The 17,450-nt window shown below is 44.7% G+C and overlaps 1 protein-coding gene across 9 annotated transcripts in view; it reads right to left on the bottom strand.

Moving 5' to 3' along the window:
• LOC137422376 (trinucleotide repeat-containing gene 6C protein) overlaps nucleotides 1–17,450 on the bottom strand; it is a 239,821-nt gene that overhangs the window by 23,741 nt on the left and 198,630 nt on the right. For all 9 annotated transcript variants that reach the window (XM_078770301.1, XM_068109144.2, XM_068109157.2 and 6 more), the window contains 4 exons: nucleotides 14,965–16,947; nucleotides 6,807–6,943; nucleotides 1,531–1,608; nucleotides 1,126–1,183 (listed from right to left, as the gene is read on the bottom strand). In XM_078770301.1, the coding sequence (XP_078626427.1) occupies nucleotides 1,126–1,183; nucleotides 1,531–1,608; nucleotides 6,807–6,943; nucleotides 14,965–16,947 (2,256 nt within the window). The remainder of the gene's footprint in view (nucleotides 1–1,125; nucleotides 1,184–1,530; nucleotides 1,609–6,806; nucleotides 6,944–14,964; nucleotides 16,948–17,450) is intronic.

Genomic DNA, 17,450 nt, shown 5'->3' with positions numbered 1-17,450 from the left:
AACCTCAGCAGACGGTGAGGTTTTACTGAACTCTTCTTCTCTTTCAGCTCATATAACCATGCGTTTGTGATAATTGCATTACTTAACCTGAACTGCCAGCCCTCAGTAGAGCGTTTGGTTTCACTTTGCATGCTCATTCTGAACAAAAATTCAATCGTTAACTGAATGGACAACCATTATTTTGGCGCCAATGACCCATACACAGACCGGTATCATACATGCACCCTATGTCACATACATTGCCATTATCCATAGCTTTCTTGATTATTAGTTCACTTAATGACCACTTTTGTGCACATCAAGGCTAAATTGCATCAATGAAGATGAATATGAAAAAAATTCAAACTATATTCCCCATGGTTAGTCGATCATAAGTATGAAGTTTCGCATCGATCTGTGTAGGGGATCTGGAAGTTTTTTTTTCTTTTACATTTTTTTTTTTTTCAATCCAATATGGCCACCAGACCACATGACCAATGTCATAAATTTAATTCCTCACTCACATCAGGTTATAGTTAAGACGAATGAACTTTCAGATTTATCAGATAAGGATTTTAATTCAACCAATTATGGCTGAAATACCACTTCACCATTAACATTAATTATTATCATCCTTCCCTTTATTGTGTGCAGCCGCGACTCAGTCTTGCTATTGGAGGGACTGTACACCAACGAGAATAAAATATCCTCAAAATCCTTGTCCACTTGCTGGTTCAGGGTCAACATGCAAGGAAACGAAGCTAGTATGTTGGTTAAATGTACTGGTAAAGGGAGTGCCCACAAATGTCAGTACCTGAAAAAGATGGACGACTGTGTCGCCAAATTTCTGGCTGTCAAAGATTAATTGCACCACATTTGTACACCAAGTATTCAAACAGTAATCCATTCAATCACAAATCTTAATTGTCCATGTACAACTGATTCTCACAAGTTGTGGGGGTTTACGTAAGAGAAAATATAACACGTGCACGAGTACACGCACATGAGGTGGATACTTTGAGACCTAGGAGGTCTCTGTTCCACCTTCTGAATCCCACATATGGAGATAACAACAAGTGAAAGGAATAAAAGATAACATTGAGCGGGTGCAACGTTATGAACCATTATGAACTCGACCTTACTCACCCAGAGCAAGCTCAACATTTAGGTTGCTGCCACGCAAGGCCTCCTCAGCGACTTCCCGCTGTGGAGCAACACACATCAGAAGTCAGCAAATATCGTTGGGTGAAAGCAAGGTGGTTGTCAAGTATCTATTCCGACACACCCGTACATCTTAAGGCCAATTAGATCACAAAGTTAAACACCATTCTGTCATGATCCACAACATAAAATGTCACTTCCAGTACACTTTGACAGACTTCACTCCATTTCCAAACTTTCAATCTCACTGAAGAATCTCATCTTTATTTTGGCAGCCACAAGTTTTGTATAAACAATGAAAAATTCAGTTTCCCAAAAAGTAGGCTGCCGGGAATTTATGCAGGCCCCGATTATTGGGCAACACAAACAAAATGCATGCAGTAGCCCTACCGGGAAGCCCATCTCAGCGAGTTGCCTGATAAGCCTGTTGACTCCCTCATCCTGTTTGCTTGGCAGTTTCCCTGTGCCCTGAAAGCATGAGCCAGTACATAGAAATTAGACATCAACTGACCTTTTCAGCACGATAAGCAAGCATCCATCCACTCTCCTTCCAAACAGCTGAGCAAAGCTAATGGGCAACATTCAGCATGCACAGCCAGGAGTAACAAGATTAAACAACTGTGTTCAGTGATAATCACCAAAAATATCAACTTTTTCAATGCCTTGGGGGGGAGGGAAGGGGAGAGGAGAGTGGAGGAAATAAATAAATAAATATATAAATAAAAACAACAACATAAAATATAACATAGGGGTAATACCCCTGGCGTTCACCTGGTAGAATAAACCTTATAATATAAATAGTTCGTTTTATGACGAAGTTAGTCTTAGTAACCAAGTTAGTCCTAGTGAGTCTTAGTAACCAAGTTAGTCCTAGTGAGTCTTAGTAACCAAGTTAGTCCTAGTGAGTCTTAGTAACCAAGTTAGTCCTAGTGAGTCTTAGTAACCAAGTTAGTCCTAGTGAGTCTTAGTAACCAAGTTAGTCCTAGTGAGTCTTAGTAACCAAGTTAGTCCTAGTGAGTCTTAGTAACCAAGTTAGTCCTAGTGAGTCTTAGTAACCAAGTTAGTCCTAGTGAGTCTTAGTAACCAAGTTAGTCCTAGTGAGTCTTAGTAACCAAGTTAGTCCTAGTGAGTCTTAGTTAGTCCTAGTGAGTCTTAGTTAGTCTTAGTTAGTCCTAGTGAGTCTTAGTTAGTCCTAGTGAGTCTTAGTTAGTCCTAGTGAGTCTTAGTTAGTCCTAGTGAGTCTTAGTTAGTCCTAGTGAGTCTTAGTTAGTCCTAGTGAGTCTTAGTTAGTCCTAGTGAGTCTTAGTTAGTCCTAGTGAGTCTTAGTTAGTCCTAGTGAGTCTTAGTTAGTCCTAGTGAGTCTTAGTTAGTCCTAGTGAGTCTTAGTTAGTCCTAGTGAGTCTTAGTTAGTCCTAGTGAGTCTTAGTTAGTCCTAGTGAGTCTTAGTTAGTCCTAGTGAGTCTTAGTTAGTCCTAGTGAGTCTTAGTTAGTCCTAGTGAGTCCTAGTGAGTCTTAGTTAGTCCTAGTGAGTCTTAGTTAGTCCTAGTGAGTCTTAGTTAGTCCTAGTGAGTCTTAGTTAGTCCTAGTGAGTCTTAGTTAGTCCTAGTGAGTCTTAGTTAGTCCTAGTGAGTCTTAGTTAGTCCTAGTGAGTCTTAGTTAGTCCTAGTGAGTCTTAGTTAGTCCTAGTGAGTCCTAGTGAGTCTTAGTTAGTCCTAGTGAGTCTTAGTCCTAGTGAGTCTTAGTTAGTCCTAGTGAGTCTTAGTTAGTCCTAGTGAGTCTTAGTTAGTCCTAGTGAGTCTTAGTTAGTCCTAGTGAGTCTTAGTTAGTCCTAGTGAGTCTTAGTTAGTCCTAGTGAGTCTTAGTTAGTCCTAGTGAGTCTTAGTTAGTCCTAGTGAGTCTTAGTTAGTCCTAGTGAGTCTTAGTTAGTCTTAGTTAGTCTTAGTTAGTCCTAGTTAGTCCTAGTGAGTCTTAGTTAGTCCTAGTGAGTCTTAGTTAGTCCTAGTGAGTCTTAGTTAGTCCTAGTGAGTCCTAGTGAGTCTTAGTTAGTCCTAGTGAGTCTTAGTTAGTCCTAGTGAGTCTTAGTTAGTCCTAGTGAGTCTTAGTTAGTCCTAGTGAGTCTTAGTTAGTCCTAGTGAGTCTTAGTTAGTCCTAGTGAGTCTTAGTTAGTCCTAGTGAGTCCTAGTGAGTCTTAGTTAGTCCTAGTGAGTCTTAGTTAGTCCTAGTGAGTCTTAGTTAGTCCTAGTGAGTCTTAGTTAGTCCTAGTGAGTCTTAGTTAGTCCTAGTGAGTCTTAGTTAGTCCTAGTGAGTCTTAGTTAGTCCTAGTGAGTCTTAGTTAGTCTTAGTTAGTCTTAGTTAGTCCTAGTGAGTCTTAGTTAGTCCTAGTGAGTCTTAGTTAGTCCTAGTGAGTCTTAGTTAGTCCTAGTGAGTCTTAGTTAGTCCTAGTGAGTCCTAGTGAGTCTTAGTTAGTCCTAGTGAGTCTTAGTTAGTCCTAGTGAGTCTTAGTTAGTCCTAGTGAGTCTTAGTTAGTCCTAGTGAGTCTTAGTTAGTCCTAGTGAGTCTTAGTTAGTCCTAGTGAGTCTTAGTTAGTCCTAGTGAGTCTTAGTTAGTCCTAGTGAGTCTTAGTTAGTCCTAGTGAGTCTTAGTTAGTCCTAGTGAGTCTTAGTGAGTCTTAGTTAGTCCTAGCAACCAAGTTAGTCCTAGCAACCAAGTTAGTCCTAGCAACCAAGTTAGTCCTAGCAACCAAGTTAGTCCTAGCAACCAAGTTAGTCCTAGCAACCAAGTTAGTCCTAGCAACCAAGTTAGTCCTAGCAACCAAGTTAGTCCTAGCAACCAAGTTAGTCCTAGCAACCAAGTTAGTCCTAGCAACCAAGTTAGTCCTAGCAACCAAGTTAGTCCTAGCAACCAAGTTAGTCCTAGCAACCAAGTTAGTCCTAGCAACCAAGTTAGTCCTAGCAACCAAGTTAGTCCTAGCAACCAAGTTAGTCCTAGCAACCAAGTTAGTCCTAGCAACCAAGTTAGTCCTAGCAACCAAGTTAGTCCTAGCAACCAAGTTAGTCCTAGCAACCAAGTTAGTCCTAGCAACCAAGTTAGTCCTAGCAACCAAGTTAGTCCTAGCAACCAAGTTAGTCCTAGCAACCAAGTTAGTCCTAGCAACCAAGTTAGTCCTAGCAACCAAGTTAGTCCTAGCAACCAAGTTAGTCCTAGCAACCAAGTTAGTCCTAGCAACCAAGTTAGTCCTAGCAACCAAGTTAGTCCTAGCAACCAAGTTAGTCCTAGCAACCAAGTTAGTCCTAGCAACCAAGTTAGTCCTAGCAACCAAGTTAGTCCTAGCAACCAAGTTAGTCCGAGCAACCAAGTTAGTCCTAGCAACCAAGTTAGTCCTAGCAACCAAGTTAGTCCTAGCAACCAAGTTAGTCCTAGCAACCAAGTTAGTCCTAGCAACCAAGTTAGTCCTAGCAACCAAGTTAGTCCTAGCAACCAAGTTAGTCCTAGCAACCAAGTTAGTCCTAGCAACCAAGTTAGTCCTAGCAACCAAGTTAGTCCTAGCAACCAAGTTAGTCCTAGCAACCAAGTTAGTCCTAGCAACCAAGTTAGTCCGAGCAACCAAGTTAGTCCTAGCAACCAAGTTAGTCCTAGCAACCAAGTTAGTCCTAGCAACCAAGTTAGTCCTAGCAACCAAGTTAGTCCTAGCAACCAAGTTAGTCCTAGCAACCAAGTTAGTCCTAGCAACCAAGTTAGTCCTAGTAACCAAGTTAGTCCTAGTAACCAAGTTAGTCCTAGTAACCAAGTTAGTCCTAGTAACCAAGTTAGTCCTAGTAACCAAGTTAGTCCTAGTAACCACGTTAGTCCTAGTAACCACGTTAGTCTTAGTAACCACGTTAGTCTTAGTAACCACGTTAGTCTTAGTAACCACGTTAGTCTTAGTAACCACGTTAGTCCTAGTAACCACGTTAGTCTTAGTAACCACGTTAGTCTTAGTAACCACGTTAGTCTTAGTAACCACGTTAGTCTTAGTAACCACGTTAGTCTTAGTAACCACGTTAGTCTTAGTAACCAAGTTAGTCTTAGTAACCAAGTTAGTCTTAGTAACCAAGTTAGTCTTAGTAACCAAGTTAGTCTTAGTAACCAAGTTAGTCTTAGTAACCAAGTTAGTCTTAGTAACCAAGTTAGTCTTAGTAACCAAGTTAGTCTTAGCAACCAAGTTAGTCTTACGACCAACATAATCATGACTTTAAACAAACAAACAAAAAAAAAACTAATTTGGGGAGCCAACAAACTAAATAACCCCAACAACTCGTTTCCAGGTGAGCGAAATAGAACGGCACTCTGACGTCGCCCAATCAACATATGCCTCTGCCAACATGATTACATTATAACACATACTTGGACCAAGTTTGATTCAAATCCCTTCAGCTGTTCTCAACTATCCCATTTTTACCTGACTTGACCAATGTCCTTTGATGCAGAAATCTAATCAGTTGATATTTTCATAATATATACTTATACCAAGTTTGGTCAAAATTCCATCACTGATGGGAAGGGCACTTGACCGTCGTGAGACAGGTTAGTTTTACCCTACTGATGCTATTGTCGCCGGGACAGCAACCCCGCTCAGTACGAGAGGAACCGTGGGTTCAGAACTTCAGACACTCGGCGCGCGTCTGGCTGAGCAGCCAGCGGCACGAAGCTATCCTGTTCACAAGTTGGCTGTTACCTGTTTACAAGTCCCTGTTTACAAGTCCCTGTTTACAAGTTGGCACAGTAACAATTTTTTTCACCGAATGGGACTTCTGACCTTTGACCTCATAATTTAATCAATTTATCTTTGCACTGACCTTTGACATCTTGACAAAATGAAATCAGTTCATTGTTGCATCATAAAACATATATTTGTACCAACTTTGATCAAAATACCATCACTAGTTCACAAGTTATCACAGTAACAGGACTTTTCCCTAACATTTTCCCTAACCCTTTGAACTTGTAAGACCCCAAAATCTAAGTTCATCTTTACATCATTATACATACCTGTACCAAGTTTGACTTGTATCCCTTCAGTCGTTCTCAAGTTATAAACCAATTAGACTCTGACCTTTGACCTTTGCCACCTTGACCCCCAAAATAGTCAGCTCATCTTTGCATCATAATACATACTTGTACCAACTTTGGTCAAAATCCTATAACTGGTTCACAAGTTAGGGCGGTTACAGGCTTTTTACCAAACATTACCTCTGGGCTTTCACCTTTGACCTAATGGCCCCAAAATATGATCAGTTCATATTTACCTCATTATACATACTACACCAAGTGACTTGGATCCCTTCAGCCGTCCTTAACACATCACGGGAATGAAAACTTATCACAAATGCACTGATGGACAGACGGATAGCAGGAGGGACAACCCAAAAAAATAATGCCTCCAGCAACTTCCTCAGTGGAGGCATTTTGCCTCCAAAAGCTCGAAAAAAAGCTCGATTTTGTGATTCTTTGTCCGGTTGTCCACAAGAACGTCTACAATGATGTCTCAATCCAAATCATACACAAAAGCAATTTTTTAATTAGTTATATCAAGATCAACACGACCAATAAAATGAAAGGCAAAAAATAAATAAATAAACAAATTGACAATCCAGAGAGCAAAGCCATAGTGAGCGAGCATGACCTACCTTGTGCGAGTGCCTGCGTGGGTGTTGTGCCCAGCTCGAGAGTCCGTTCTCGTGTGGAGATGGCAACCCGTTCCACGAACCGTTATCTCCAATGTCATCACCTGACCAGCCATTTCGTCGGCATGGCACGTCTGTCCCTGCCGAGCACACGTCAAAAGCTTTGCACATACTTGCGTGGTGCAATGGCAGTTTTCTAACAATATGATCAAAACAACAAAAAAACCCACTTCATATGATAGGAGAGTTTACCAACGGTAAAACAAATGGACATGAATGAAAATAAAAACATAGGGGGAATAACCCTGGCGCTCACCTGGTAGAATAAACAGTACCCAAAAAGGACCAGATTTTTTTTCAATGCCGTGAACAAACTTGGGTACAGCATGGGTGGTGAAGGTTGAGGTCAGGTTTCGTCAAAATTGCATGTGCAGTTTCAGAAAAGAAAGCAAATACCAAGTTTGGGGGTGGGGTGTCAAACCTGGACCCACTTTTACCCCCCAGAAGACCGCCCCCACACCCCTAGGCTTATTTCCTTAGTGCCATGAACAAACTTCGGTACATCACGGGTGATGAAGGTTGTGGTCAAGTTTCATCGAAATAGTGTGTGTAGTTTCAGAGGAAAAAGCAAATTCCTATTTTGGAGGTTTTTGACCCCGGTAAACCCCCTTCGACCCCGATTTTGTTAATGCCGTGAACAAACTTTAGTCACAACACAACAAATAGCATTTGTGCCAAATTTGGTCGCAATCCCATCAGCGGTTTCGGAGAAGAAGTTTCAAGTGTTTACGGACTGACGGACGGACGGACTGACAACGTGGCATTGCATAAGATCCCCTGAACTTCTTTCCAGGTGAGCTAAAAACCCCTGGTGGACAGAGCCAGAAAACAATGCCTCTGTACTTCAGCTGCAGAGGAATAAAATTAAGATTAAAATAATCCAGATCAGGATTTCAAATTTTGCATACCCAGAGTCCAGTCCCAAGGGCATTAGCACAATATGAAAAGGACGCCGTTGCGTCCCAATAAATCATGTCTCCATGCGGGGATTGGGAACAGAGTATCAACCAATTCCAACAAAACAAGCAATCTCACAGGTCACAGTCCATGTTGTTCGTTTGATGAGCACTGAGTTCACGTTGCAACACCGTGCACACGTACCTTTGCTGAGGTGCGTACGCAAATGGCAACGATGTTGTTCTCAGAGTGGTTAATGTTGGCAAGAGCTGGAAGCACGATCAACAGTCCATTGACTGATTGAGGCGGTTTTACCTCTGAATTTGTTTTTGAAAACGTTTGTTTAAGATATTTAGGCATTTCAACAGGACAGATGCAGACATATTTCCATAACGTTTTTGTTAACTCTGCTTACACTTCACAGAAATCTATTCCAAGAATGTGAATTTTTTAAAAGAAAGTATGCATCCATAACATTTTTGGAAGATGGAAGGGGAATATATATATATATTTACAACTTTTCCATGACACTTCAAACTATTTTTACCTCCGCCACCCAAAGGTGTACAAAGGTTGCGTATTCACCCATTTGTTTGTGAGCAGGATATCTCAAAAAGTAATGGCCGAATTAGGTGGAGAATTTGTGTGACAAGAACGAATTGATTGGAATTTTGGTGAAGATCCGGATAATATAATTTTTGAAAGCGATTTTTCACCATTGATAGGGCCAATAATGAATTTTGCACAATATTTCAATAATGTTGTGGATGGATTTTGACAAAACTAGGTGGATGATTTGGTCAGGTGACGAGAACAAGCGATAAGACATTGATTCACGTCCGGATGCTGATGTGGCCTATCAGTGGGATACAAAAACTGCTCAGCCTGGCATACGTATGTGCTCTACTGAGTGCTGTGCTAGTTTTTTTTTGTTTTTTTTTGTATACAGAATCGAGGCTTGTGAAAGAGCTAACATTTATCACACAAACAAATCAAACAGACAAACAAAATATATAAAAAGAGGGAGCGGTAGACAAGATGGGGAGAGAAGGGGAAGCACACAAACACAACATTCGAGAACAGGGACATCGGGAGATGTGTGGGAGGGAGAGGGCTTGGGGGGGGGGAGGCGTGGGAAGGGGGGGGGGGGGTGGGAGAAGTATAAAACACAAGGACACCAAGGACTTCCAGGACAGAAGTTGGTATTTCAAAAAAGTGGAATTGGGGTGAAATTAGCGGGGATAGAAAAGGTCAAGGTTTTGGATGGGGGAAGATAAGAGATGGTGGTGAACAGCTGTTTTAAAGACCTGGAGGGAGGAGTGGGATTGAAGAGAGTGAGGCAGTTTGTTCCAGAGGCGGGAGAAAAGAGGAATGAAGGAGTGAAGGTGAGCAGAGAGTCTTGATTTTGGCAGTTTAACCATAAGAGGGTTGCAGGCAGATGTTGTGCGACCTGTAGGAATATTTGGGGGACAGAGCCCAGAGAGAGCTTGGGGGGGGGGGGGGGGCAAGGCCGGAGAGGAGTCGGTAGAAGACGGAAAGACCACCAACCTGCCTGCGGTGAGTGAGTGAAAGGCCCTCGGAGTTAGCTTCATCGCGGGAGATTCCAATGATTCTGAACGCTTTGGTTTCAACAGCATGAAGATGAGCTAGGTGTGAGGCAGGAGCACCAGCAGCTGGGTCCAGGAGCAGCTGGGTATGACTGGGTACAGAGAGGGATGGGTTTGGGACACAAGATTTAGAGGCAAACACAGAGTTGAGGCATTCAGCTTTTTCACGTGCGGAGTCAGCTGTGTAGACGTTTGAGGTGAGGGAGGGGATGGAGGGGAAACAAACACCAGAAAAAGATTTGACCAGATGCCACCAGAATTTGGAAGAGGGAGACAGATAAGAGAGTTCCTGAGAGGCAGGAGCACCAGCCCAGAGGGGAGAGCAGTATTCCATTGAACTGCGGATGAAAGCCTTGTATGTGAGGAGGAGCTCAGGTGTGCCAAGGAAGGACTTCGCACGACGGAGGATGCCCAGTCGGCGACTGGCTTTCGAGGCCAGATTTGAAATGTGGTTTTCCCAGGAGAGATCATGGCAGATAGTGAGACCCAAAAGCTTGAGTGACAGAACTTCTTGGAGAGGATTATTCAGAAAGTGGATGGGAGGGTTGTCCAGTCGGTCTTTTCAGAGAGACATCGTAAGAGTGTGGGATTTGTCAGGATTGAAAGACATGTTCCACTTGTTTGCCCAGTCTGTGATTTTGTCCAGGTCTGCAGAGAGTGAGGAGGCTGCAGACTGCCGATCTGAGGGATGAGGAATGGAGCGGCAGAGAGTGGAGTCATCAGCAAAGAGGTAGAGTGGATTTTCAAGAGAGTCAGAGAGATCATTGATGAAGACCAGAAAAAGCACAGGGCCCAGAACACTGCCTTGGGGAACTCTAGCCTGAACAGGAAGAGATGATGAGAGAAACCCATTCAGGGCGACAAGTTGACTACGACTAGAGAGGAAGTCCGCCAGCCATGCGTGGAGATTTCCATGGATACCAAAGGAGGAGAGTTTGGTGAGCAGAGCGGGGTGCCAGACCGTATCGAAGGCACGTGATATGTCAAGGGAGACAGCTCCAATTTCCTGTTTGGCATTGAGGACCTCCGTCCATTGTTGAGAAAGCAGAAGCAGCATGTCCAGAGTAGAGTGACCTGGTCTGAAACCAAATTGATGATCAGAGATCAAGACATTGGAGAAGAGGAAAGATTTCATATCCGAAGCAATGATGGATTCCATGACTTTGCTGATAATTGGGAGAAGGCTGATTGGTCTGTAGTTGCTAGGATCTGTTTTTGCACCTTTTTTGTGCAAAGTGGTGATGTTGGCTGATTTCCAAGCAGATGGCAGATGACCTTGAGCAAAAGAGAGGGTGAAGAGAACAGAGAGGGAGTGAAAGAGCGGAAGAACAGGATTTTATGACCCGTGGGCTGATGCCGTCAGGTCCAGTTGCAGAATCAGAGTCGAGGGTTGACAGAAACTTTTCCACCTTGTCAGGAGGAAAGGACACAGAGTCCAGGAGCAGCTGGGTACGACTGGGTACAGAGAGGGATGGGTTTGGGACACAAGATTTAGAGGCAAACAGAGAGTTGAGGCATTCAGCTTTTACACGTGCGGAGTCAGCTGTGTAGCCGTTTGAGGTGAGGGAGGGGATGGAGGGGAAACAAACACCAGAAACAGATTTGACCAGATGCCACCAGAATTTGGAAGAGGGAGACAGATAAGAGAGTTCGGTCTTGAGAACAGAGAGATAGTTTTCTGACTCTCCTGAGGGTGGACACACTTGTTTCGGGCTTTGTGAAAGGAAATTAGATTTCCTTCCGTTGGATTTGCTTTCCAGGAGACGAAGGCAAGTTGTTTCTGGGCAACAGCGTCACCACAAGATTCCGTGTACCATGGACAGGAGGAAGGGTATGACAACTGAAGACGAGATGGGATAAATCTGTGCATGAGAGAGAGCAATTTACTTTGGAAGAATTCCCAGGACGAGTTGATGTCAGAGGCGGTAGAGATGGGAGACCAGTCCAGATGATTGATGGCTGCTTGAAGACCGTGCCAGTTGGCCTGAGTGAAATGCCAAACTCGTCGACGCTGACGAGGCTCTGTGAGAATGGTCAGAGAGATGTCCACTTTAACAAGCACATGATCAGATGAGCCGATTGGAGCAGAAGAGCAGCAGACATTTTCAGGGAAGTTAGTCAAAACCAAGTCCAGAAGAGAAGATGCTCCGTTGACTGAGATCCGGGTCGGGAAATTGACAGATTGTGTCAGTCCCAGTGAGTCACAGAAGTCCTTTGCTGAGGAGCCATGGCTGGTGAGAGAGGTACCCACACCCAGCCAACTGGCATGGTGACAATTGAAAGCACCACATATGAGGAAGAGAGAGTTGGGATGGGTAGATAGAAGTTGGTCCATATTATCAATCAGCAAGATGTAGATGGAGTCATCACTGTTTGGTGGACGGTACAACACACATATGAACAAAAGGTGGGAGTGAAGGGGAAGCCGTAGCCAGAAGTATTCCTGGGGGTGAGGTGGAGAGAGGGCAGTGCAGGGCGAGTGAGGAAGATAGTTTTTTTTTATAAAGATAGCAACCCCACCTCAAGGACGAGGCTCAGGTCTATCATACTGTAGGAGCGAGTAACCTGGGAGAGATACCAAGGAATCAGAGACATCAGGAAGGAGGAAAGTTTCTGTTAAGCAGATCACGTCTGGTTTGTCAGAAGCAACCTGTATGGAGAGATCAGTCAAGTTTGAGCGAAGGCCCCAGATGTTTGAGGTCCATACCGTTAATGTAGAGGAAGGGGGAGCATTGGACACAGAACAGGGGGGGGGAGGGGTAGGGTAAGTAGGGTAAGCTGTGGAAGAGGAAGAGGGTAGGGAGAGCTGTTGAAGGTGCGTCAGAGATTTCAGAATAGCTTGGAGAAAGGGAAGGATGGGGTGGACAAAAGGTTTGATGGTGATTGGGTGAGGCACAGTGAGGTGTTATTTGAGGGGTTGGGGGAGATGGAGAGGTTGGGGGAGATGAAGGTGAAAGTTGGAAGGGGGAAGAAGTGGGGAGGACGCTTTGAGGAGGAGGGGTGAGAGGGGAGTCTAGCAGGGGAGTCTAGGAGGGAGATTCTCGGAGAGGAGGGGTGTGGGGGGAGTTCAGGAGGGAAGGGGCAAGGGGGGAGATTTGAAAGGGATGGGTGATGGAAAGGATTTGGAAGGAGGGGCAAGGGGGAAGATTTCAAAGGGATGGGTGATGGGGAAGATTTGGAGGGGAGGGGCAAGGGGGAAGATTTGAAAGAGAATGGTGAAGCGGAAGATTTGGAGGGGAGGGGCAAGGGCGTAGATTTGGAGGGGAGGGGTGATGGGGAAGTTTTGGAGGGGAGGGGTGATTGGGAAGTTTTGGAGGGGAGGGGTGATTGGGAAGTTTTGGAGGGGAGGGGTGATGGGGAAGTTTTGGAGGGGAGGGGTGATGGGGAAGATTTGGAGGGGAGGGGTGAGATTGGATTTTAGAAAGTGGACGATTAATGGAAAACGAAAATTTATTGCAAAATGAGTTTCTTGTGACCTTCGAGTCAAAAATACGTTTGAGGACGCTGGAGGAGGGGTGGAGTGCAGGAGAGTTTCGGGAATGTAGGAAAGAGGAACTGTAAGAGATGGAATTTTTTTTTGGAATGAATAGATTTGATGAGCAAGTCGAAAGCATCCTTTCATAGAAGAAGAAAAAGGTGTTATAATATACGACAGAATACAGTACTTCAGGGGAAAGTTTAAACATTTTAAAATTGAGCAGTGAAAACTATCTGGGGAAATGGAAATGGGGGTGAAACACGTGATCGAAGAACGAACGAACAAATAAGAACGAATAAACGAATAAGAACAACGAATAAGAACAGAGAAGGGATTTTAATTTTTTTATTTTTTTTTGAGTTGAGATTTTAAACAAGGAAGTATGGGGTGAAAGACAGACAAAAACAGAGAACGAAAGTAATTGCAGCACAATCTACGGGCCGCTGAGAGAAAAACAAAGCCTCAAGGTAGGACACGGTAGCCTACTCGGCCTCAAAAAACGCGACACGAATTAACCGACGATTTTCTATACAGGTATGAAAAATTAACACCGAGAATATTCCTAAGGACACACTATAGGTACACACCAAAAGATAAATACAGTTTCGGCAAAAACACAATTGTGAAAAATTACTTAACTTCGAAAGCATGAGCACATGGACAGCTTCGAAAAGACGTGACCTCGCCGACAAAGATCTCGTGAGATCTCCCGATCAAATTTGATGATCAAATTCAAATTTGATGTTCAGTGCATCAATATTTCGTAGGATGAAACTTTCCCATTTCTGGTATGAATAGATTTTGTCACAACACACAAAGCCACCTGCATTTTCCCACCTTTTTGAACAACTTTGAAACTGCCCACTTTTTTTTTTTTTTTTTGTATACTGAATCAAGGCTCGTGAAAGAGCTGACATTTACTTCACAAACAAATCAACCAGACAAACAAACTATATAAAAAGAGGGAGCGGAAGACAAGAGAATGGGAAGCACACAAACACTTGAGAGCACACAACATTTGAGAGCAGGGAGATGTGTGGGAGGGAGAGGGCTCGGGGGGAGGAGGCGTGGGAAGGGGTGGGGGGGGGGGTGGGGGGTGGGAGAAGTATAAAACACAAGGACACCAAGGACTTCCAGGTCAGAAGTTGGTATTTCAAAAAGTGGAATTGGGGTGAAATTATCGGGGATAGAAAAGATCAAGGTTTTGGATGGGGATGGGGAAGATAAGAGATGGTGGTGAACAGCTGTTTTAAAGACCTGGAGGGAGGAGTGGGATTGAAGAGAGTGTGGGAGTTTGTTCCAGAGGCGGGAGAAAAGAGGAATGAAGGAGTGAAGGTGAGCAGAGAGCCGAGATTTTGGCAGTTTAACCATCAGAGGCTTGCTGGCAGATCTTGTGCGACCTGTAGGAATATTTGCGGGACAGAGCCCAGAGAGAGCTGGAGGGGCAAGGCCAGAGAGGCCTTGCCCCCCCAGCAACCCGAACTTAACCCGAACTTAACCAGTTCGGAACTTAACCCGAACTGTTCTTGCAACCATTCATTTGCCACGATTTCAAAGTGCACGCACTAAGTTCACTTTAATCACGAATTATATTCATCAAACAAAAAACATTCATTGGATAAAAATGGCGACCATTTTATTGAACTTGAGAACAAGGCTGACAGCACATCTCCTGCTGAGCCACTTTGGTGCTGTTGTATCACAGACGGAGGTGCTACAAAGGCATGCACGAGATTTTACATTCGATTGAAAGAACCGTTTTCCAAAGGAAAACGTTTTTTTTCAGCGAGACATCTCCGACGCCAAAATTCTCTCGACGGAGAATAAACAAGCATTTGGATATTAAACAGTCGATTTGGAAAAGTGAAAAGTCGATATAAGCACGATTTCAATGGAATAAACCACACCATTTAGGGTTTACACAAAATAGATAAATATCCTAAGGAAGTAACTGGGACCATCATGGGACTAGGGGGGAAGGGCGGTAAGGGACAGCACAGAAAGGGCAAAGGGTGCAAAGCCAGAAAGGGGGCAGTAGAAGACAGGCCACTGACCTGTCTGCAAAGTAACTGGGGCACAAATTAAAAAAAAGAAGCCTGTAAGCATGACACCCCCTTACCAGAACTAGAAATCGGAGAGCGAAGTAGCCGAGTAGTTGCCTGCCCAGAATGTCCTGCACTCGTTTCTCTGTCACGGGGGCGACGACCGCCACTTTCCCAAGTGCTCGAACCAGAGGTGTAGGCATTTGGGTCTCCCCAAACAGCTGTTCCGTTGTCTACCTGCACAGTCTTAGATGAAGGCTCTTCCCAGCCAGATGATGCACTATCCCCATCACTGGGCACCGTTGGCATCGGTCCTCCAATCCAGCCACCCTTGGGCTGAGAGGCCTGTTCAGATCCACTCCAAACATTATCAGCTCCAGATCCCACCCAGCCATCTGCATTGCCCGATTTTCTGCTACATTGTTCACTCCAACTACCAGTGCTGGGTTTGCTTCGGCCTGTAGAACTGTCACCCCACAAAGTGCCACGTCCTGAAGATGGTCCCTCACCGCCTGGTCCATCTCCAGTCCAGCCCTCGGTCTCTTTCCTCCCATCTTTATCTCGCCACCCACGTACCGGGTCACAACGGGGTGCCGCCACATCACCCCAAGAATCTGTTCGACTACCTTTATTATTTGCATGCTGCTGATTCCACCCGGGACCAACACTCTTGGACCCAGTCCATGTCTGCAAAGGCTGCGAGGACTCATTCCAGCCAGTAGAACTAGTAACTTTATGAGAGTCACCCCAACTCCCGACTTTCTGCCCATCTGTGCCAAATTCAGAATCCCACATTCCAACACTTCCCTTTGCTCCTCGCTTGTGCTCACCTCCCAAGCTATCGTTGTGTCGTGACCCATTATACCAGCTTTTCTCATCCTCCCAACCTCCTCCACTAACACCCCAAGTCTGTTGTGACCTGGGCCTGTCCCCCCAGTGGTGTTGCTGTTTAGTTGACCCCCCTTCACCACCCCAGTTTCCACTTGAACCGTGTCGGTTCATGTCCTTTCCAGCATTATCCCAAGATCTTTGTCTCCCAGGAGACTCAACATCCCAGCAAGTATGCTGCTGCACAGGGGTATGACCCCACCCAGCATTTGACAAGACCCGAGGATCCAAGTCCTTCCTGTTGAGCCAACTCTGCATCACTTTCTGAAGATCAGGTTTTGAGGGTGGTTCACCACGGCGTACACCACGTACACTATAGCTACCACTTCGCTGACTACTATTACCTCCGGCCCCATCCCCACTTTCACTGCTCCCTACACTACCTGAAGAACCAACATTTCCCCAACAACTGTCATTTGGTTGTTGCTCCCCAGAAGTGCTCCCTTGTACCTCAGAGCTCGATTTGCTATCCATGGCTGCACCATCAGCTTGTTGCGGTAGATCTTTATCAGATCCTTTAGTTTCAGGCACCTGCACACAGTTATTTGGAAGACATGACCCTAAGTTCCCACTGGCCCCATTATCCCACGTCCAGCTCACCCCATTAACAGCAGCTTGCCTTCCATCTCCAGATGCTTGCCGTGCACCTGGCATTGTGCATTGCTCCCTTCTTTTTCCTTCCCTGCTATTGCTTTGGTTCCCAGGCCCTGGTTGACCCTCTTCCACACAACCTCCAGAATTTACCTTTGGTTTAATTAGGCCATCAGCCTCCATAGCTCCAAAGGTGTGCTCCTCCCCAAAACAGTTGTCAGCATTTGGTCCTTCAGACTGCCCAGGGCCCCTTGATATGTCCATCATTGAAGCTACTTCCGGAGACTCCTTTGTGTGGCCATTAGCCGATTGAATTTTGATGGCCGTCCCTTTCCCTTCGGCAGCTCTAACCTCCAAAGACTTCTCGCAATCTTGAAAACCGAGGTTTGATGCCAAGTTGGGTTGGGGAGGTTGTGGCCTCCAGCAGCCCCACAACCCCTCAGCTGGCTTATCTTCTTTGTCCTTTTCAACGTCAATATCATTAATGTTGCATCCCAAGTACCCGCCATCATCGCTGGTAACCTGCAAGCTTGGCCAAACTTCCTTAGCATCCTCAACTTCAGCATCTGCCCGATTTGAATCTGGAATAACAAACATCACGTACACCAACAATATTAGTCAATAAAATTTTTTGCCAAAACAATCATTCTATGTACAATGTCAAATTATGTAATATGACAAAAAAAAGATTAACAGTCAAGAATTAAGAATATTTTGCAGATGAACAAAGTTTTAACTTAAGTTATACATTGGCAGGATGGAAGAATGGCAATAGAAAAAAAAGAAGCTGCTGCTGACACGTGATTTAGATGCCTCTGGACTTTGTAAAGTTGGGTCGAATGAAAGACGTGGGCACGTGGGCACGCGTTAAGTGTCTTTTGTGACACCCCCGGGGCCTGTCGCCCCCATTAGGACTCCCCCCAGGAGTGATTTCAGGCCCTTTCCTGGGCCCACACACACCCCTAACCTTTCCATATGTTGGGTGTCGTGTCTTCTGGACTTTGTAAAGTTGGGTCGAATGAAAGACACCAAGATTATACTCATAGTATGCCAGACAGGCAAGTCCATGCTCCAAACACGAGAT

This window comes from Myxine glutinosa, chromosome 1 (assembly GCF_964187855.1).
Source record: "Myxine glutinosa chromosome 1, kmMyxGlut1.1, whole genome shotgun sequence".
Lineage (NCBI taxonomy): Eukaryota > Metazoa > Chordata > Myxini > Myxiniformes > Myxinidae > Myxine > Myxine glutinosa.
Note: the sequence above shows the minus strand (reverse complement) of the source record. Positions and strands in the feature narration are given on the sequence as shown.